This window comes from Ipomoea triloba, chromosome 13, assembly GCF_003576645.1.
Source record: "Ipomoea triloba cultivar NCNSP0323 chromosome 13, ASM357664v1".
In the NCBI taxonomy this organism is placed as follows: Eukaryota; Viridiplantae; Streptophyta; class Magnoliopsida; order Solanales; family Convolvulaceae; genus Ipomoea; species Ipomoea triloba.
This window is the reverse complement of record NC_044928.1, coordinates 24,613,248-24,628,395: the sequence shown is the minus strand read 5'-3', so window position 1 is coordinate 24,628,395 and position 15,148 is coordinate 24,613,248. Positions and strand designations below refer to the sequence as shown.

The 15,148-nt window shown below is 35.0% G+C and overlaps 2 protein-coding genes and 1 long non-coding RNA gene across 4 annotated transcripts; 2 read left to right on the top strand and 1 right to left on the bottom strand.

Moving 5' to 3' along the window:
* Positions 1 to 2,102: 2,102 nt before the first annotated feature.
* LOC116002571 (PHD finger protein ING1) lies at positions 2,103 to 9,071 on the bottom strand. Of its 2 annotated transcripts, XM_031242737.1 has the most exons (8): positions 8,918 to 9,071; positions 7,751 to 7,822; positions 7,300 to 7,487; positions 4,795 to 4,858; positions 4,574 to 4,679; positions 3,785 to 3,923; positions 3,591 to 3,693; positions 2,103 to 2,599 (listed from the first exon to the last, which is right to left on the bottom strand). In XM_031242737.1, the coding sequence occupies exons 1-8, from the start codon at positions 8,943 to 8,945 to the stop codon at positions 2,421 to 2,423; spliced, it is 879 nt and encodes a 292-aa protein (XP_031098597.1). In that variant the 5' UTR covers positions 8,946 to 9,071; the 3' UTR covers positions 2,103 to 2,420. The 2 variants fall into 2 exon arrangements, with proteins under 2 accessions (XP_031098597.1, XP_031098598.1); XM_031242738.1 differs by lacking the exon at positions 2,103 to 2,599 and having other exon boundaries at positions 3,339 to 3,693.
* On the top strand, positions 2,421 to 2,884 carry LOC116002572. The gene is made up of 2 exons (XR_004094509.1): positions 2,421 to 2,534; positions 2,626 to 2,884. It is a non-coding gene; the product is annotated as an uncharacterized LOC116002572 (long non-coding RNA).
* A 1,921-nt stretch (positions 9,072 to 10,992) lies between the features above and the next one.
* On the top strand, positions 10,993 to 14,671 carry LOC116000934 (beta-glucuronosyltransferase GlcAT14A). Its single transcript, XM_031240809.1, has 4 exons — positions 10,993 to 11,656; positions 11,847 to 11,922; positions 12,052 to 12,167; positions 13,571 to 14,671. The coding sequence occupies exons 1-4, from the start codon at positions 11,065 to 11,067 to the stop codon at positions 14,077 to 14,079; spliced, it is 1,293 nt and encodes a 430-aa protein (XP_031096669.1). The 5' UTR covers positions 10,993 to 11,064; the 3' UTR covers positions 14,080 to 14,671.
* The last annotated feature ends 477 nt before the right edge of the window (positions 14,672 to 15,148 follow it).

Sequence of the window (15,148 nt, the reverse complement as noted above, 5' to 3'; positions counted from 1 at the left end):
TCTCATGCTCGATACTCAACTGTGTGCGTATACAAGCAAGTGCCTACATTAAATAGATTTTGGAGTGATTTCGACTACCATATGACTATATGAATAGTGTCAAACATGTTTAGAATGTACACGAGTAATATTTATTTATGTTTGAGTAGTTCTATATTTTCTAATTTACTAAAAAAAATTTCTAACTATATTCTAATTCAAATTTGAAAATAATTAAATAAAAAAGTGAATTAATTTCATTTTTTGTCCTAAATTTATAGGTGGTTGTCTTAAGTTTTATTTTTTTTATCAGAGCATCCCCTTTTGGACCTAATATTATTGTGGCATGATCGTTATCAACAAAACAGTTTAAATATCATTAAATACAAGGACATTTTGATCTTCAATTATGGATGTTTTTGAAAAAGTAAACATAAAAAATATAGCGATTCAATCTACATTTCAACGATTTTGTTGATGAACTAAAAATGGTCATGCCACAATAATACTAAGATCAATTGATGATGTTCTAATAAAAAAAAAGACTAAAAGTGAATTGTCATCTATAAATCTAGGACCAAAAATGGAATTAACTCATAAAAAAGTACATACTTATTGTCATTTATAATAACACTAGTATGATCTCGTGCGAAGCACGGACAAAATATTAGTAATATATTTATGAAATTATAGGTGGTAATGATTAATTTTTTTTTTGAAGTTTTTAATAATAAAAAAACTTAAAATTATAGAAAAGCTTTGAGAAATAAATAATAAAAAATTAGACATTTAAATGTAACAAAATTAATAGTCAATTGCAATATCTATTAAATGATACAATAGAATATTTAACGAAAATATCATTGTACTGTTTTTGAAATTATGAAATTTTATCACAGACAAAATTATCAATTGATATTGATTTATTGAGAAATCAAGTGAGCAAGTTGTATTTTAATCTAAAAATATATAATGGGATTTAATTTCTAAAAATACATATTCTAAAACATAAATGCCTTATGAGTGATTATAGAACCGAATTGACTAATTAATTGATTTTTCTTCTATGAATATTAATTCCTTATGTATGTCTACTGCCCTATTACATAAAATGATCACTTCCAATATTATTTCTTATAACATTCAATAGTTTTTTTTTTTTTTCGTACTACTGACTCAGTTCAATAGTTTGGCAACACATAAAGCTTTTCTTTAATTTGCAGAGACCAATTCTTGTACTGTAATCTTTTAAAAAAAAAAAAAAATCTACCATTACTTATTAATATCTAAAAACACAATAAATCACAAATATACAAACAAAATGATAAAAAAATATTTGCTTACAACAATTAGTAATAGAGATGAAATGAAGAGCATTCTAACATGCATTTCATACACTAAAAACAAAACAACAAAGGGATTAAAAGGAAAAATAAATGAGAAATTGAACTCCTTTAGAGAGTTCAAATATTTCTCTATATTTTGACTACATAAGATATCTTTAAATGTATGAGATATAATTAATTAAAAAATAAAAATGAGTTTTTCTTTTTACAAAAACCTTAGCGTTTTATGCCTCATTCATGTTCCTAATTAGGCCACCTATATCTATCTTCTGGGTTAAAAAGCATGATCCCATTTGACAAAGCTACAACTTTGTACACCTTACACCGTATCTCTTATGCATAATGCATGCTTTATCCAAAGACATCACTAAAAATCCCAATGAGTATACAATAGAGCATCAGGACATTACTGCCAACCATTTCATTGAAAAGTTCCAAAACTTTCTAAATGCATACCCATTTTGCATAGTCCTTTACTCAGCATTGTATAAGCTACATGATTTAAGTCTATGTCATTCCTCATCATCCTTTCAAATATGTCTTGCAGAATCTAGCTTTCCATCGCAGCTAAACCTTCCCATTCAAAGGAGCCCCTGCCCATAACTAACTTCATTACTGTGTAGTCCTCTTGCTTCCATTTTCATGCATCCTTTAAACCTTCCCATTCAAAGAAGTGCTTCAACAAAATAAGTTTTAAAGGATGCATGAAAATAAATGCAGTATTAATATGAACATAAATAGAAATCTTAAAAAGAAATATAGAATCAAAGATTTGCATGCTGAAGGAAAAAGAAAATAGAAACGAAAATCAGGAACCAAGTGCATAGTCTTTTTCACATAAACCCCAAACTACAGTCTGATTTTTTGCCCAATAAGAAAAAAAATTACAGTCTGATTTACTGTTTTGGCTTTGGTACTGGATACTTTCGACGTCACAATCACATTGGTTGCAAGAATCACCTTCCAACCCATCTTCTACTTAGCTTCTTGCTCCGTGTAATCCTCGTATTCGCTACGGCAATCATCGATCCAGAGGACGTCAAAGGCGAGGCTTGTGGCATGATCGGCAATCGGCAATCGTCCTCTACGATTCGCTCAATTAGCTCGTGGCATGGTCGTTTTTCTAGCGACTCCACAGCCAATATTATGTCCTTCTCCGGTTGGCTCCCTATAAATTTTGCCCCTCTCTATAGTGCCTGGAACTCTCTGGTAAGTCCCTCTGCAGTTATATTCTTTCGCAAATATGTTCATGTCTCCTTTATCTCTCTGGTAACCTTCATAGCATTCACCATGATCTCAGATGCTGCTCGAGTTGGAATTTTTAGATGCATTTGTTGATATTTATAATGGAGTAAAGCTATAAACAATTAATACATTTTGATGCCCAAGATCTCAAATCTTGCAATAATTTGAATTGTGTTTTGTAAATTGTTGAAGAATAAATACTGATGCCAACCTTTCGAATTCTGCATCCACGCTATGTTTATTGCAGCAGCCAGTAATGTATTAAAAATTGAAATTATCTATAAAATTAGATGCAATTAATTCTTTCACGCCAATCAATCGTTTGCAGGCATTTAGGCAAAAAAAAAAAAATGATTCTTATATTAAATTATTAAATGCATTCTCTTTAGTAAATAGATTGCTTTCTAGAATATTCTTTGCTTGAGCGGGAAAAATTTTTCCCTACTTCATTTTGCTTTAATATAGATAGAGATAGAGATGGGTAAAGTAAAAACATAAAATAGTATATGTACTTATGACAGTAAGTATATAAATCATAGAATTAATTCCATTTTTGGTCCTAGATTTATATGTGACAATCCCCCACTTTTAACCTTTTTTTATTAGAACATTCACTTTTGGTCCTAGTATTACTGTAGCATGACCATTTTTTATCCTTTATCAACAAATCAGTTTAAATATCGTTAAATACAAAGACATTTCGGTATTCAATTATGAATGTTTTCAAAAAAAATAAACATAAATAATACAGCGGTTCAACATACTTTGTATAAAAAAAAGATTGAAATGTCTTTATATTTAACGATATTTCAATAGTTGATACAAATATGGGTGCTTCATTTCATGCTTTCAACTAAACCTTGTCTTACAAAAACTACTGCACATTAACATAACCTCTTACAGATATACTGTGACACCATAAAGATACAGAGGGAGCAACGAAGACATTAAAACCGAGTGCGATAAATAATATAGACAACGTAATGGCACAATTTATCTGCGCACACTTTTGTTACTTGCCTTTCTTGCGCCCGCGCTTTCCAGCACAATCAGGACAGTACCATTTACCCTTAGGCTGCTCTTTAAGGCCAACGCAACCGTAGTGGAACCATTCTATCTTGCACTGTCGAGAGGCCAAAAACTTGTCATCAATAAAAGCTGCACACAACTAATATTAGAGAAAGATCCAAAGCCATAAAGTGCTGATAGCTTACATTTGGGTTGTCACATGCAACCATTTCACCGTAGCTGACTTGGTTGCAGAAGCAATATGTTGGCTCATTTGGATCAACAGGTAGATCCAAATCCATACCGGTTGGGTTAGCTGCGGGTGTTGCTGTCGCAAGACGAGTCCTGCACATATGGACTGTTGTTTAGTATAATTTATCTACGCAGTTCACAATATTTTCATATATATATATATATATATATATATATATATATATATATATATATAAAACCAAATGACTGAGGTGTAAGCCTTGCGAAAGCAATGCTGTCATTTCTAACAACAAAACAATTGAATTAGTGAACTCGAAGAATGGAAAATCATGGAGGTTCTGTATGCACCCCGCCCACTGGAATAAATGAAGTTAAAGCATTTCAATCAACTCAGAACACAAGCAAAAAAGCACTGAAAGCCATTTTCTCTTGTTTATTATTCCTACACAAGTAATTCTAACCAACAGAAGAAACACAGAACTCTACACAAGAGCATACGAGGGACTATACAAACAATAGATTGAATTCAAAGCAAAACAGAAACGAAAAAATGCCTATATGAACTGAAAAGGACTAACGCCATCTAGTTTCTATGTGCTTGTTTTGCACAACTTTTTTGGAAATTATTTACTTCAAAATGTAGAAGCCATTAAAAGTTGAATTGTCTTTAAAAAATCTCTTCTTCAAAAACCTCAAGTTGGGTCAAACAACATTAAAAAAAGCAGCACATGTCATAGACCTTAACACAAAAGAAGTTTAAAATAGAAAAGGGAATGCAATACTTTTTACGGCCCCCTTTGCTACTATCACCAGATCTTCCAGATTTCACATTGTTGTCAACATTTGAAGTAGGTGAACCTGCTGCTGCTGCATTTTCTCTCTCTGCAACTGTTAAATTAAAAGAATATTGGACAAAAGTTGAAATTGTTCTATGATACAGAAGGAATAAATCTCAGCAACTCCAGAAAGCATCTGGAAATCACTTAAGCTAGGAGAAATTTACCTCTACGGAGCTCCTCATCAAACTTTTTCAAGTACTGATCAAGCTGTTGAATATGAGTATCTACCTGTTGTGTCAAATTTTTTTGTGAATTTAGAGGATATTGGATAATTTCTTTTCCTTATTTTTTTCGTAAAAAAAAAATGAAATTATTGTTAGCACTAAGTTCTTTAACAATCTTGATTTTGATGTTAACAAATAATAAAGCCAACAATTGTGTTTTAAGTGTGAAGGAATTCCTAATCCACCTTCTTCCAAACCTGTAATAAGGAATGCAATGATGCAAATTCATGAAGAGCTTTAATAGGTTAAAGCTGTAAAGGTTGAATAATTTGGTTAAACATAAGTAAGCTCAATTAGCTCTCCTTTGGGGGGGTTGAATCCATTTCCTCATATTCAATTTATAAACCATTTGAAAACACGTTTTGAGTCAATGATTTCAAAATTGGTTTGGAGTAAAGGCTTCAATTCCTCCAAAGCTATTCTGAAGCATTTTTTTGAACTTATGAATACACTTCATGGTACCACCTTCTACCATGATTATGCAAGTTTCTCTCTGGCCAGGATTACAGTAAGCACTATTCAAGAAAAGTGCACTCATCCCACACTTGAGCTGTCTTCAATTCAGATATAACGCATAGGCATAGTCAACAAAAGCAGGTGCATCCGCCTAATCTGCTAGCTAAAATTCCAGAGGAAGTGATGCCAGTAACACCTTCTACCATCAGTTGATTTCTAATCTGTTTTTCAACTTGAATAAAAGGACAAAGTTCACAGACATGGCACCATTCATGATAGTGCTTCCAAAAAGAGGCCATGGTTATACTCTGGCATTTTATTCATATGGACATAGTTTCAACAGAAGAAGGTCCATCTGACCCAGAAGTGACAGTACATCCAGTATTTCAGTAAAGTTAACATGTTGCAAATCTCAAACACCCTATTTAATGCTCCAAACAATCAAATTGGCTCGATATCTGAATTCCCTCCTCTAGCACATATTACTTTGAGCATTTATTTAAGTCTACAAAACTTGTACCTTAATCTTTAGTGATCAAACTTATGTCAAAAACTTTACCTGATCAAATTGCTCCTTAAACCTAAATCTTTATCCATTCTCCTAAGTTTCTATATTGAGTCATTTAGCTTACCTTTGATTAACAATCTTGCAATCTATTAAGCTGAAATCAGTACACTTATTCATCAGATAAACTAAATATCCTTGCATTCAAGGGTGTCTGTACAAAAGGGATTGGCTAATTCCTTATTGTATTTGGGAAAATAAAAAATGTGATAGCCATTGTAAGCTTGATCAACGAGGGTTGTTAAATAATACAAGGTTCTTTAATTCCTTGCCTATTATCACTTTGGACTGCATATTTACTTTCGTAACCAACTTGCTATCATATTGCCACTAACTAGTACTGTCAAAGTGGGCCGACCCGCCCCACCGTGGGCCTAATTTTTGGTGGGCTTTTGCGGGCTAGAGTTTCAAGTGACCCTAGCCCGCCCCGCGGGCTTTTTGTAGAAACCCAAAAATAAAATTAAGAAAAATAAACGCCAACAAAGAATTTATTCTTCTTTACATATTATTATGTAGATACATATATTATGCGTGAATATATATATATATGTGTGTGTGTGTGTGTGTGTGTGTGTGTGTGTGTGTGTGTGCACAAGAAACAAGGTCACATCTTACATATAATCATATATGAGTAATATTACACATACTCCCATTATCTACTCCATTTTTTACTCCCAGCTTACATGTCATATTTTGATTCATCTAGAAAAATTGGTGGGTCACAATTTTTATTATTTTATTTCTCTTCTATAAATCAAATCATGACACATGGCGGGAGTTTTACTCCATGGGAGTACATGTATCATTTTCGATCATATATACATGCAAACACAGTAAAGAGCATCATATATTATGTACATATTCAGTTGTGATCATGGAGACTGAAGAGAAAAAAATAATAATAATAAATTAATAAACAAGTCCTAGCCCCGGGTTGGCCCGCGACCCACGCAGGCTGCAGGCCTCCACAGGCCAGGCCCGTTAAGCCCGCATTTTTGCAGGCCATGTCTTTTATGACCCTAACCCGCCCCACCGCGGGGCGGGGGCGGGCCAGCCCGGGAGCTTCGGCCCACTTCGACACCCCTACCACTAAAATTGTTGCACAGAAGTTGATATACTAAATTGGTAATCATCTAAGAACTTTGGCACATAGTTTTAATATCCTAGAAACTGCAAAATATTTCCATCACTTATTCCTACATTAACATGCATAGACAGCTCCAATTCAGCTCAAGCTATTAATTCTAATTCTTTCTTCCTGCATAAGTAATCATCAAATTCTCAAAATCCAACTCTTGAATTTCTTGGTAAAATAGAAAGTGGCAAAGCATAGACAAATAAGCATAGAGTAGACTTGATTTAGCAGGGATATGAAAGCAGAGTTAGGTTTTCTTTATTGGCAGTAGAAGAGTAGAGTTTCATACTAGATCATATGCCTGAATAGCTAATGCAACTTTCTCGTCAGCAATCCGGATGGCATGCTTTTGTTCATCCAGTGCATCATCTGAGAACTTGATAAGTGATGAGTCTGATGCAATATTGCCACTCTTAATGCGTTGCTTCATATCCTCTACTTCTAGTTGACAACGCTGATCATTTTGCCGCTGGACTTCTGGTCAGAAGAAAGGGCTTGCTTAACATTAGATATAAGAAGTAGAGAAGCAATAGTCATTCTGCAATCATAATAGTTGAAAACTGAGACATCCTATATAGAATATGTTTCTATCAATACATTCAAAAATTAAAGCAATACTGGGTAAAGAAAACCGTGTGTGATGCGTTAGGGAGAAATTAGCTAGACCCACTTGCATAAGAGAAATTCAGAGATTAAAACAACAAAGAATTTGCAATATTCACCATTGATGCAAATCATACCTTGTAAACTTTTATCAAGATCACGCATCAATCCATACTTCTTCTGTAGTATATTTGGCAGGACTTCCAAATCTGAAAATGGTGAACAATGTAGTATTATATGAATATATGACAAAGCAATGTTTTCGAGGAGGAAGTAGTTACAAGGTTCAAGGGCATATCCAATGAAGTGCATTGAAGTCATCTGAAAATTTTCAGGTATCCTTGTGTGTGTATGTCTGTGAGTGTGTAAATATGTATCTAATCTTAGTATAATACATTATTCTTAGTGCTAAGGGTAATACTCCAGTAGTCCAATGGACCCCCCACTTACATTTTAAATATCAAAGTGAGCCAAATATAACTAACTATGAATTTAGAAGGATTCCTTTTACAACTTCAAATATCTATAACTGTATAATTTTTCTTTTTCTTTTATAGAAAGGCTATCATATATCCAGTACAACTCTAGAATTCTCATCCCCATTTTAGTTGTGCATTAAACAAAACAAAAACAAAACAAAAAAAAAAAACAAAAACAAAAACAAAACAAAACAAAAAACAAAAAAACAAAAAACAAAAAACAAACAAAATGTATATATATATATATATATATATATATATATATATTCCAATAATGGTCCATTCCATCATCCCCGGGGGTCTGAAATGAAAAACATTTTTTTGTTCATTCACAAAACTCAAAATCAGTAGAAAAATAACTTCCTCTCTTTTTGAGGAACTAGTTGATGTCTGAACCATAGAACAAAATCTCCCTTCCTTTCTTTATTCTGGGTGTAAGTGTTAACACCCCCAATCAAAGTCTGTTTACTCATTCAGTAATTCTTGGCAATGGGGCATCTTAATTGAAGAGAGCTATCAATTTCAATATCAGAGAATAAAGTACAAATGAGATACGCATCCCAATTCCCCATTTCCACATAAAAACCATAACTTTTTACCCGAATTCAGTTGAGACTTCTGAATCTCAAACAATTCGCGGATTCAAATACAACAGAGTATTGAGTAAAGTTTCACAATCACATGCTATCACCATAAGAAGGGCTTTACCTAGGGCATATTATCCATAGAAATAAATGGAAGCATTGTTTGTGTACAGATTTACAAAGACATACAAAGTATACGTGCGTACAAATATAAGGAGATAAAGAGAAAGCAAAGGCATACTGGTTTCAAATTCATCAATGAAGGACATCCTTTTGCAGCAAAGGCTATTGATTTTGCAGAAAGTGTTTGGAATGAGCTTCGAGGTACGAGGATTAACAAGTATCGGTTGGAAACCGGAAAGAAGTTCGTTTTGAGTTCGGAGCCCTAATATACGAATCGATTCGCAAGTTGAAAGGACATTTATACCCTTAGGCCGACCTGATTTTATTTACGCCTTATTCGGGCTTTTATCTAGTGCTCCGCGTTCGGCAATTGTAATCGTTTAGGCGTTTAGCGTTTTATTTGTGGAACATAATTCTGCGTTATGAATGACTAATTGATATTTATAGTGTTTATTAATTAATTTTGATTTAAAAAAAAAAAATTAACCAGTTCTAGTTGCCTCCTCTGAGTTCTTCTATGGTGACTGGCAATCTGCGCCAGTCGACAGTCAATTTGTGGTCAAAAATAATGTCGGAGTGTCGCTAGAGAGTTGTCAAAACTCTAGTGACCTGCTATCACATGTCACTAGCTGGTTTTAGACTTAATTGCACCAAAATAAAATATTGTTTGGTTTAATTGTAACTTTAAAAAGTGTAAGAACTTAATTGACTTTTCAGGTAAAAGTTCAAGGGCATATTTGATTATTTGAGAAAAATAAGAATCAATCTCAATCTTACATCTGTAAAAATTCGACAGGTCTAATCAGATATTTTAAAAGATGCGATGACATTTTTGTAATTATCATCAACTTCACTATGCAAACTTAAACACATAAATATGCAAACTTTAACAACTAAATATGTAAACCTGGTAAATTTTATAAAATCAACTAAAAAGCTCATTTTTAAATATAAACCTTAAATGCTATACCTTAAGTAGTAAAAACTAAAAAGTGAACCACTAGGTCAAATAAAACAAAAAACTTAATCATAAACTCTAAAATCGAAACCCTAAGTGCGATGCGCTTTCGCATTTTTGCAAGTGCAACCTTTTAATACTAAATATACAAAATGTTAATATTAAATGTGCAAACTTGAAAAAGTTTGAGAATTGTAGATTTTTGTATTCAAGTTTACATAGTAAAATTGGTGATATTTACTAAAATGTCAATCAATTATTCAAAAATTTGATCCGATCCATTTTATTTTTTCAATGTAAGACTGAGATTAATTATTATTTACGGAGTATCTCATAACGAATCCAATACCTATATATAATATAGAAAACAAAGTGTAATAAAATTGAGCACACAGTGTGAAGAAAATTAATCATTGGATGTTAGCTCAAATATGATCAAGTCTTAACGTGCGGTAGCACCATTAGGTATGCAAAAAGCACCAATAGTGTTAGAAAATGCACAAAAAAACGTATTTGATATGGAATATCCCTCGGGCATGGAGTTGGTACAAGCGGTAGGGGTTTGGTACGCATCACGGCTGGAGGCCAGACTGACCCGAAGGGCAACCTCACTGGCCTATCCTCCGGACCTCTCCAAAGCAAGTCCTTATTATCATATCTAACATGGCTCGGACCAACCTCATTACCTTGTTCCCACATATATCACCCATATGAAAGGAAAGGCATCTCACCTCATGTGTATGGTCCTGACCCCGTTACGACCGGAGCCCGTGTATGCATTCCATGTGCTTAGCATGATGAGAGCTCGGAACTTGTCCCCTAGCTACACCATAAATACCGCATTAATTACAAGAGAGAGGAACTTTTTGCTGTTTCTAGAGGCTATAATGGAGAGCTCGGGAATTTATAGTCCACTGTCACGTCACTCGAGCACATCACTGAACCCAAGAGATAATTAGGCCAAGTATTCTAACCCAGACCAACCTCAAATACGTAGCCCATAGCTTATACGGTCAGTATATACTTTATTAGCACCAATACACCACAAAATGCACCAGTGCGACTATGCGTTTTCTAACACAATTGGTAAATTTTTACATACTTAATTGTGCAATCACACCAACGACACCTTAAGACTTGAGCATACCGGAACTTGGCCTTAATCAATGAGGTAAAAATATATACATATTTAAAATACAAAAGGGAAATATAAAAGGAAATGCAGATTGCAGAGTCGGCACAGATCACCTAGCAAACCCCAATCAACCGGCAAAGTATCAAATTCTCAGCCCCCACAGTAAACAAAAATGTTTAACCAAACACCACCGTCCACCACCGCCGCCTCCTCCGCCACCTCCGCCATCACAAGGCTACTCTCCACCCCATTTATCTTCGTCGCCACCTCCTTCTTCTCTCTCCTCCTAATCGTCTCCCTCTTCACTCTCCCCTCTACTCCACCGCCCAGCCAACCCGACACCTCTCTCTTCCCCAACCACCCTTCCCATCCCCACCGCGTCCTCATTCACGGCGACCTTTCTTCCCCTCCGCCTCGCCCCCCATCCATCGCCTACTACATTTCCGGATCCGCCGGCGACTCCGGCCGGATCGTCCGCCTCCTCTTCGCCGTCTACCACCCCCGCAATCACTACCTCCTCCACCTCGACCGCTCCGCTCCCCAGTCCGACCGCGACTTGCTGGCCCTCTCTGTCAACACTGTGCCCCTCTTCAGGGCTGCGCGTAATGTTCACGTCTTGGGGAACGCCGATTTCGTCTACTCCAAAGGCTCCTCTTCCATATCTTCCACGCTCCATGGCGCGTCGATTCTTCTCCGCATTTCTAGCAGCTGGGATTGGTTCATCAATCTCTCTAGTGCCGATTACCCTCTCGTAACTCAAGATGGTATATCTTTCCGTTCCAATTTCAGTAATTTCTTGTACTAAGGGTATATTAGATGGAGTACTTGTACACTTATGTTTGCAATAGGATCAAGTAGTTTAACATAGTCGCATAGTTATTGGATTTTTACTTTGCATATATATATATACTGTATTGGACTCATCCTTCATTTATCTGTCTGGTTGATTTTTAGATCTTCTTCACATTCTGTCGTACCTGCCCAAGGATCTTAATTTTGTCAATCACACAAGCTATATTGGATGGAGAGAGTATGTGCATTCCCCTTTCTCCCTTTTGACTTTGCAAGTACAAACACCACAAGTGACTGATTAAAAATCTTAGAGGTGTTTAAAGGTTTTTAATCTTTTCTAACTTTATCAGTGTGCTGTGCATTGTAGATCCCAGAAGTTGAAACCTATAATTGTTGATCCCGGGCTGTACCTTGTGGAGGATAGTGAGATATTTTATGCAACTCAGCAGAGGCCTCTGCCGGATTCTTTTCGCGTGTTCAGGGGTGAGCATGCTTATCCTTATGTTTTGTGCATGGATAGATAGATACTCAGTATGTTCATTTATTTTTTTGCATAGAAAGCATTTCTCTTCCCTTTCCTCATTCATGTTTCCTGTGACACTATTAACTACAGACTACGGAGTATCTTTTAATCTTCATGGATCTAAAGATTAACACATCACTATGTATATCTAACCCAAGTTCAGTTATCAATTCAAACTAGAGTTCCAACACTCTGCTGATATGCTTAATTTTACCCATGTGTCTATTTCAATATCTGATCTTAAATGCTCTGAATTCTAAACTACAAGTCTACAACACCTAATATAAAAGCACCAGTACGCTGAAGACCATTGTAAACTATTAGTTTCAGCTCTTATTCTCTAGAGTGCTATTAAAAAAAAGTGATAAGGAGTCTAATTTATGTATGTGCACATTTATATGAACTTGAAGTATATACGAACTACTAAATGGACAATTGGACATATAATAGTATATACATAAAAATAATTCTATACTAAATACTAATACTCCATAGGACACCCATAATGGCATGCCTAACATGACACAGGTATGGTGACCCTCAATTTTCAACAAACAGGTAGCAATGTAACACCAGGGACATGAATAGTAAATATTTATTATTATTGTAATATCAAAANTATCAAAAAAAAAAAAAAAAAAAAGACAGTGTATACACACTCACATAAAGAAACCCTCAAATGTAAAAAGAGAAAAAGGAAAAAAAATCGAGCCTACTTGATATATTCTCACAGTTCACTGTTTGCTTGGGTCTACATAAGATTAAATTCATTGCAAAGGTCATGTCTTGAACCTTAGATCTTGAGGGAGAGAATGAATAAATAATCCACTCATAATTGAGTTAAAAAACTCAATTTTGTATCCCAAGTGTGTCCAACAAAGAAAGTCTAAAGAACGAGACATAATTTTAGCCATGTTCATAACATGGATATATCACCCTGAATTCGGTGTCTGTGCTGGCTAGCTTATGCTGCTGTTCACTGTGCTAGGATCAGCCGAGATTTCTCTCAATTATTGACTCTTTCTTTCTGAAATGCAATGTGTCTTTGACCATATATGCCGGTTTCTCCTGGTTGGTTCAGCCTGAGGAATTGGCCTAGAAGCTGTCTGAATACCATTATAGTGCTTCTTTTCTTCACTTGTGCCTTGCAGATAGTCTTAACCATCATTGTATGAGTTCTTAAATTTTTTGAAGTGTGATTTTTTTGATTTTTTGATGATGCATTTCATTATGTCTTATCATATTTTTCTTCTGTACTTAATTGATTATGAAACCTCACAGTTCAGACAAGCTGGCTACATATAAGTTTTTAATACTAGAGTACTGGGAAAAATAATCCCTGAGGTTCTCTTTTTGTCTGCAGGATCATCATATTCCATTTTGAGCAGAAAGTTCTTAGACTTCTGCATCCTAGGTACTGAAAACTTTCCAAGGACGCTGTTAATGTACTTGTCAAATACACCATCTTCCGATGCTGTTTATTTCCCCACTGTATTGTGCAATTCAAGGCAATTCAATAGAACTATCATCAACCACAACCTGCAGTATGTTTCACTGAACTCTAGAAAGGAGGCCCGTGTGCTGAACTCCAGTGACTTCTTAGGCATGATAAGGAGTGGCGCTGCATTTGCCTCACCATTTCAGGAACGTGACCCAATTCTTGACCAGATTGATAGTGAAATTCTTCACCGTAGTCTTGGGAAACCTGTCCCTGGTGGGTGGTGTTTGGGCAACGGTGAAAATGACAGGTGTGCTGTTTGGGGAGATGCTGATGTTCTAAGACCAGGTGTAGGAGCAAAAAGGCTTGAAAAACATTTCATTGAACTTTTTGCAGATGGAAGGCTTCAGTCTCAACAATGCATAGAGGAGTGACACTCCTTGAAAAAATCAAAGGTTTAGGAGAGGAAGCAGTACATTAGCAGAAAGTGTTGGAGGAGGAACATTTGAAATGAATTGTTCACTGACTAGATTCTTCCAAATTTGTTATTTATCAGTTTCAGGCGAATGATTCTTTCCCAACAAAGTCCGATTTTTGACTTGTATATGAGCTCTCGGAAACTACAGGTGTTGTATATTAAACACAGGCTGGTCCATGAGGTGATTCTTTCCCTAGTCCAATGTAACCCAGTGGTCCTTTGTTGTACACCAAAGGCTTCACCCTTTACCCCGCAAATGAGCTTTGTGAAATTATAAATGTTGTATATCAAGCCGAGATTGATACTGTAAGGCAATGGAATTACTTCCCATGATGCTCAACATATCTCCCTGCAATTTGCTTTAATTTTTTGGCTAAAAATTTGTGAGATTTTTGAAATGTAATTCTGAATTCATTTACAATCGGGTTGTGCTGTACCTTCATTTGAATTAAGATGTTGAAAATTGAAGAACTGAAGGTCTGAACTCTGAAGCTTAAGAGGTGAAAGATTTCTAGTAAGATTGGGTGTAAGGAGAGAGTTGTGTTTAACTATGCTCATCTTTTTTTACTTTAACTATGAATTGCATACATATATGTAGTCTAACTTATGCATATGTTGGGCAAACTGTTGCTAAAATTAATTGTATTACAATAGAGTAAAGGCCAGGTTTTAAACAAATTCTTATATTTCGGTACTTCTCAGCAAGTACTTTGGCCTCAAAAGTCATATCCTAAAAGATGCCTTTGAAAATAAACTCTGGCTTTCGTCGTCAACTTCTTTGGGCTTGTTTGGTTATCAGCGGTTAGATTTTAGCGGTAGCGGATTGTGTTAGCGGTTATCAAATAGCGGATTATATTAGCGGGTTTGACCAGTGGATTGTATTAGCAGTTTGTAAAAAGATGTTTGGTAAAATTAGCTGTTTAGATTAGCAGTTAACATGTAAAATGACCAAAAGGGTATACATAATATATATATATATATATATATATATATATATATATATATATATATATATATATATATAT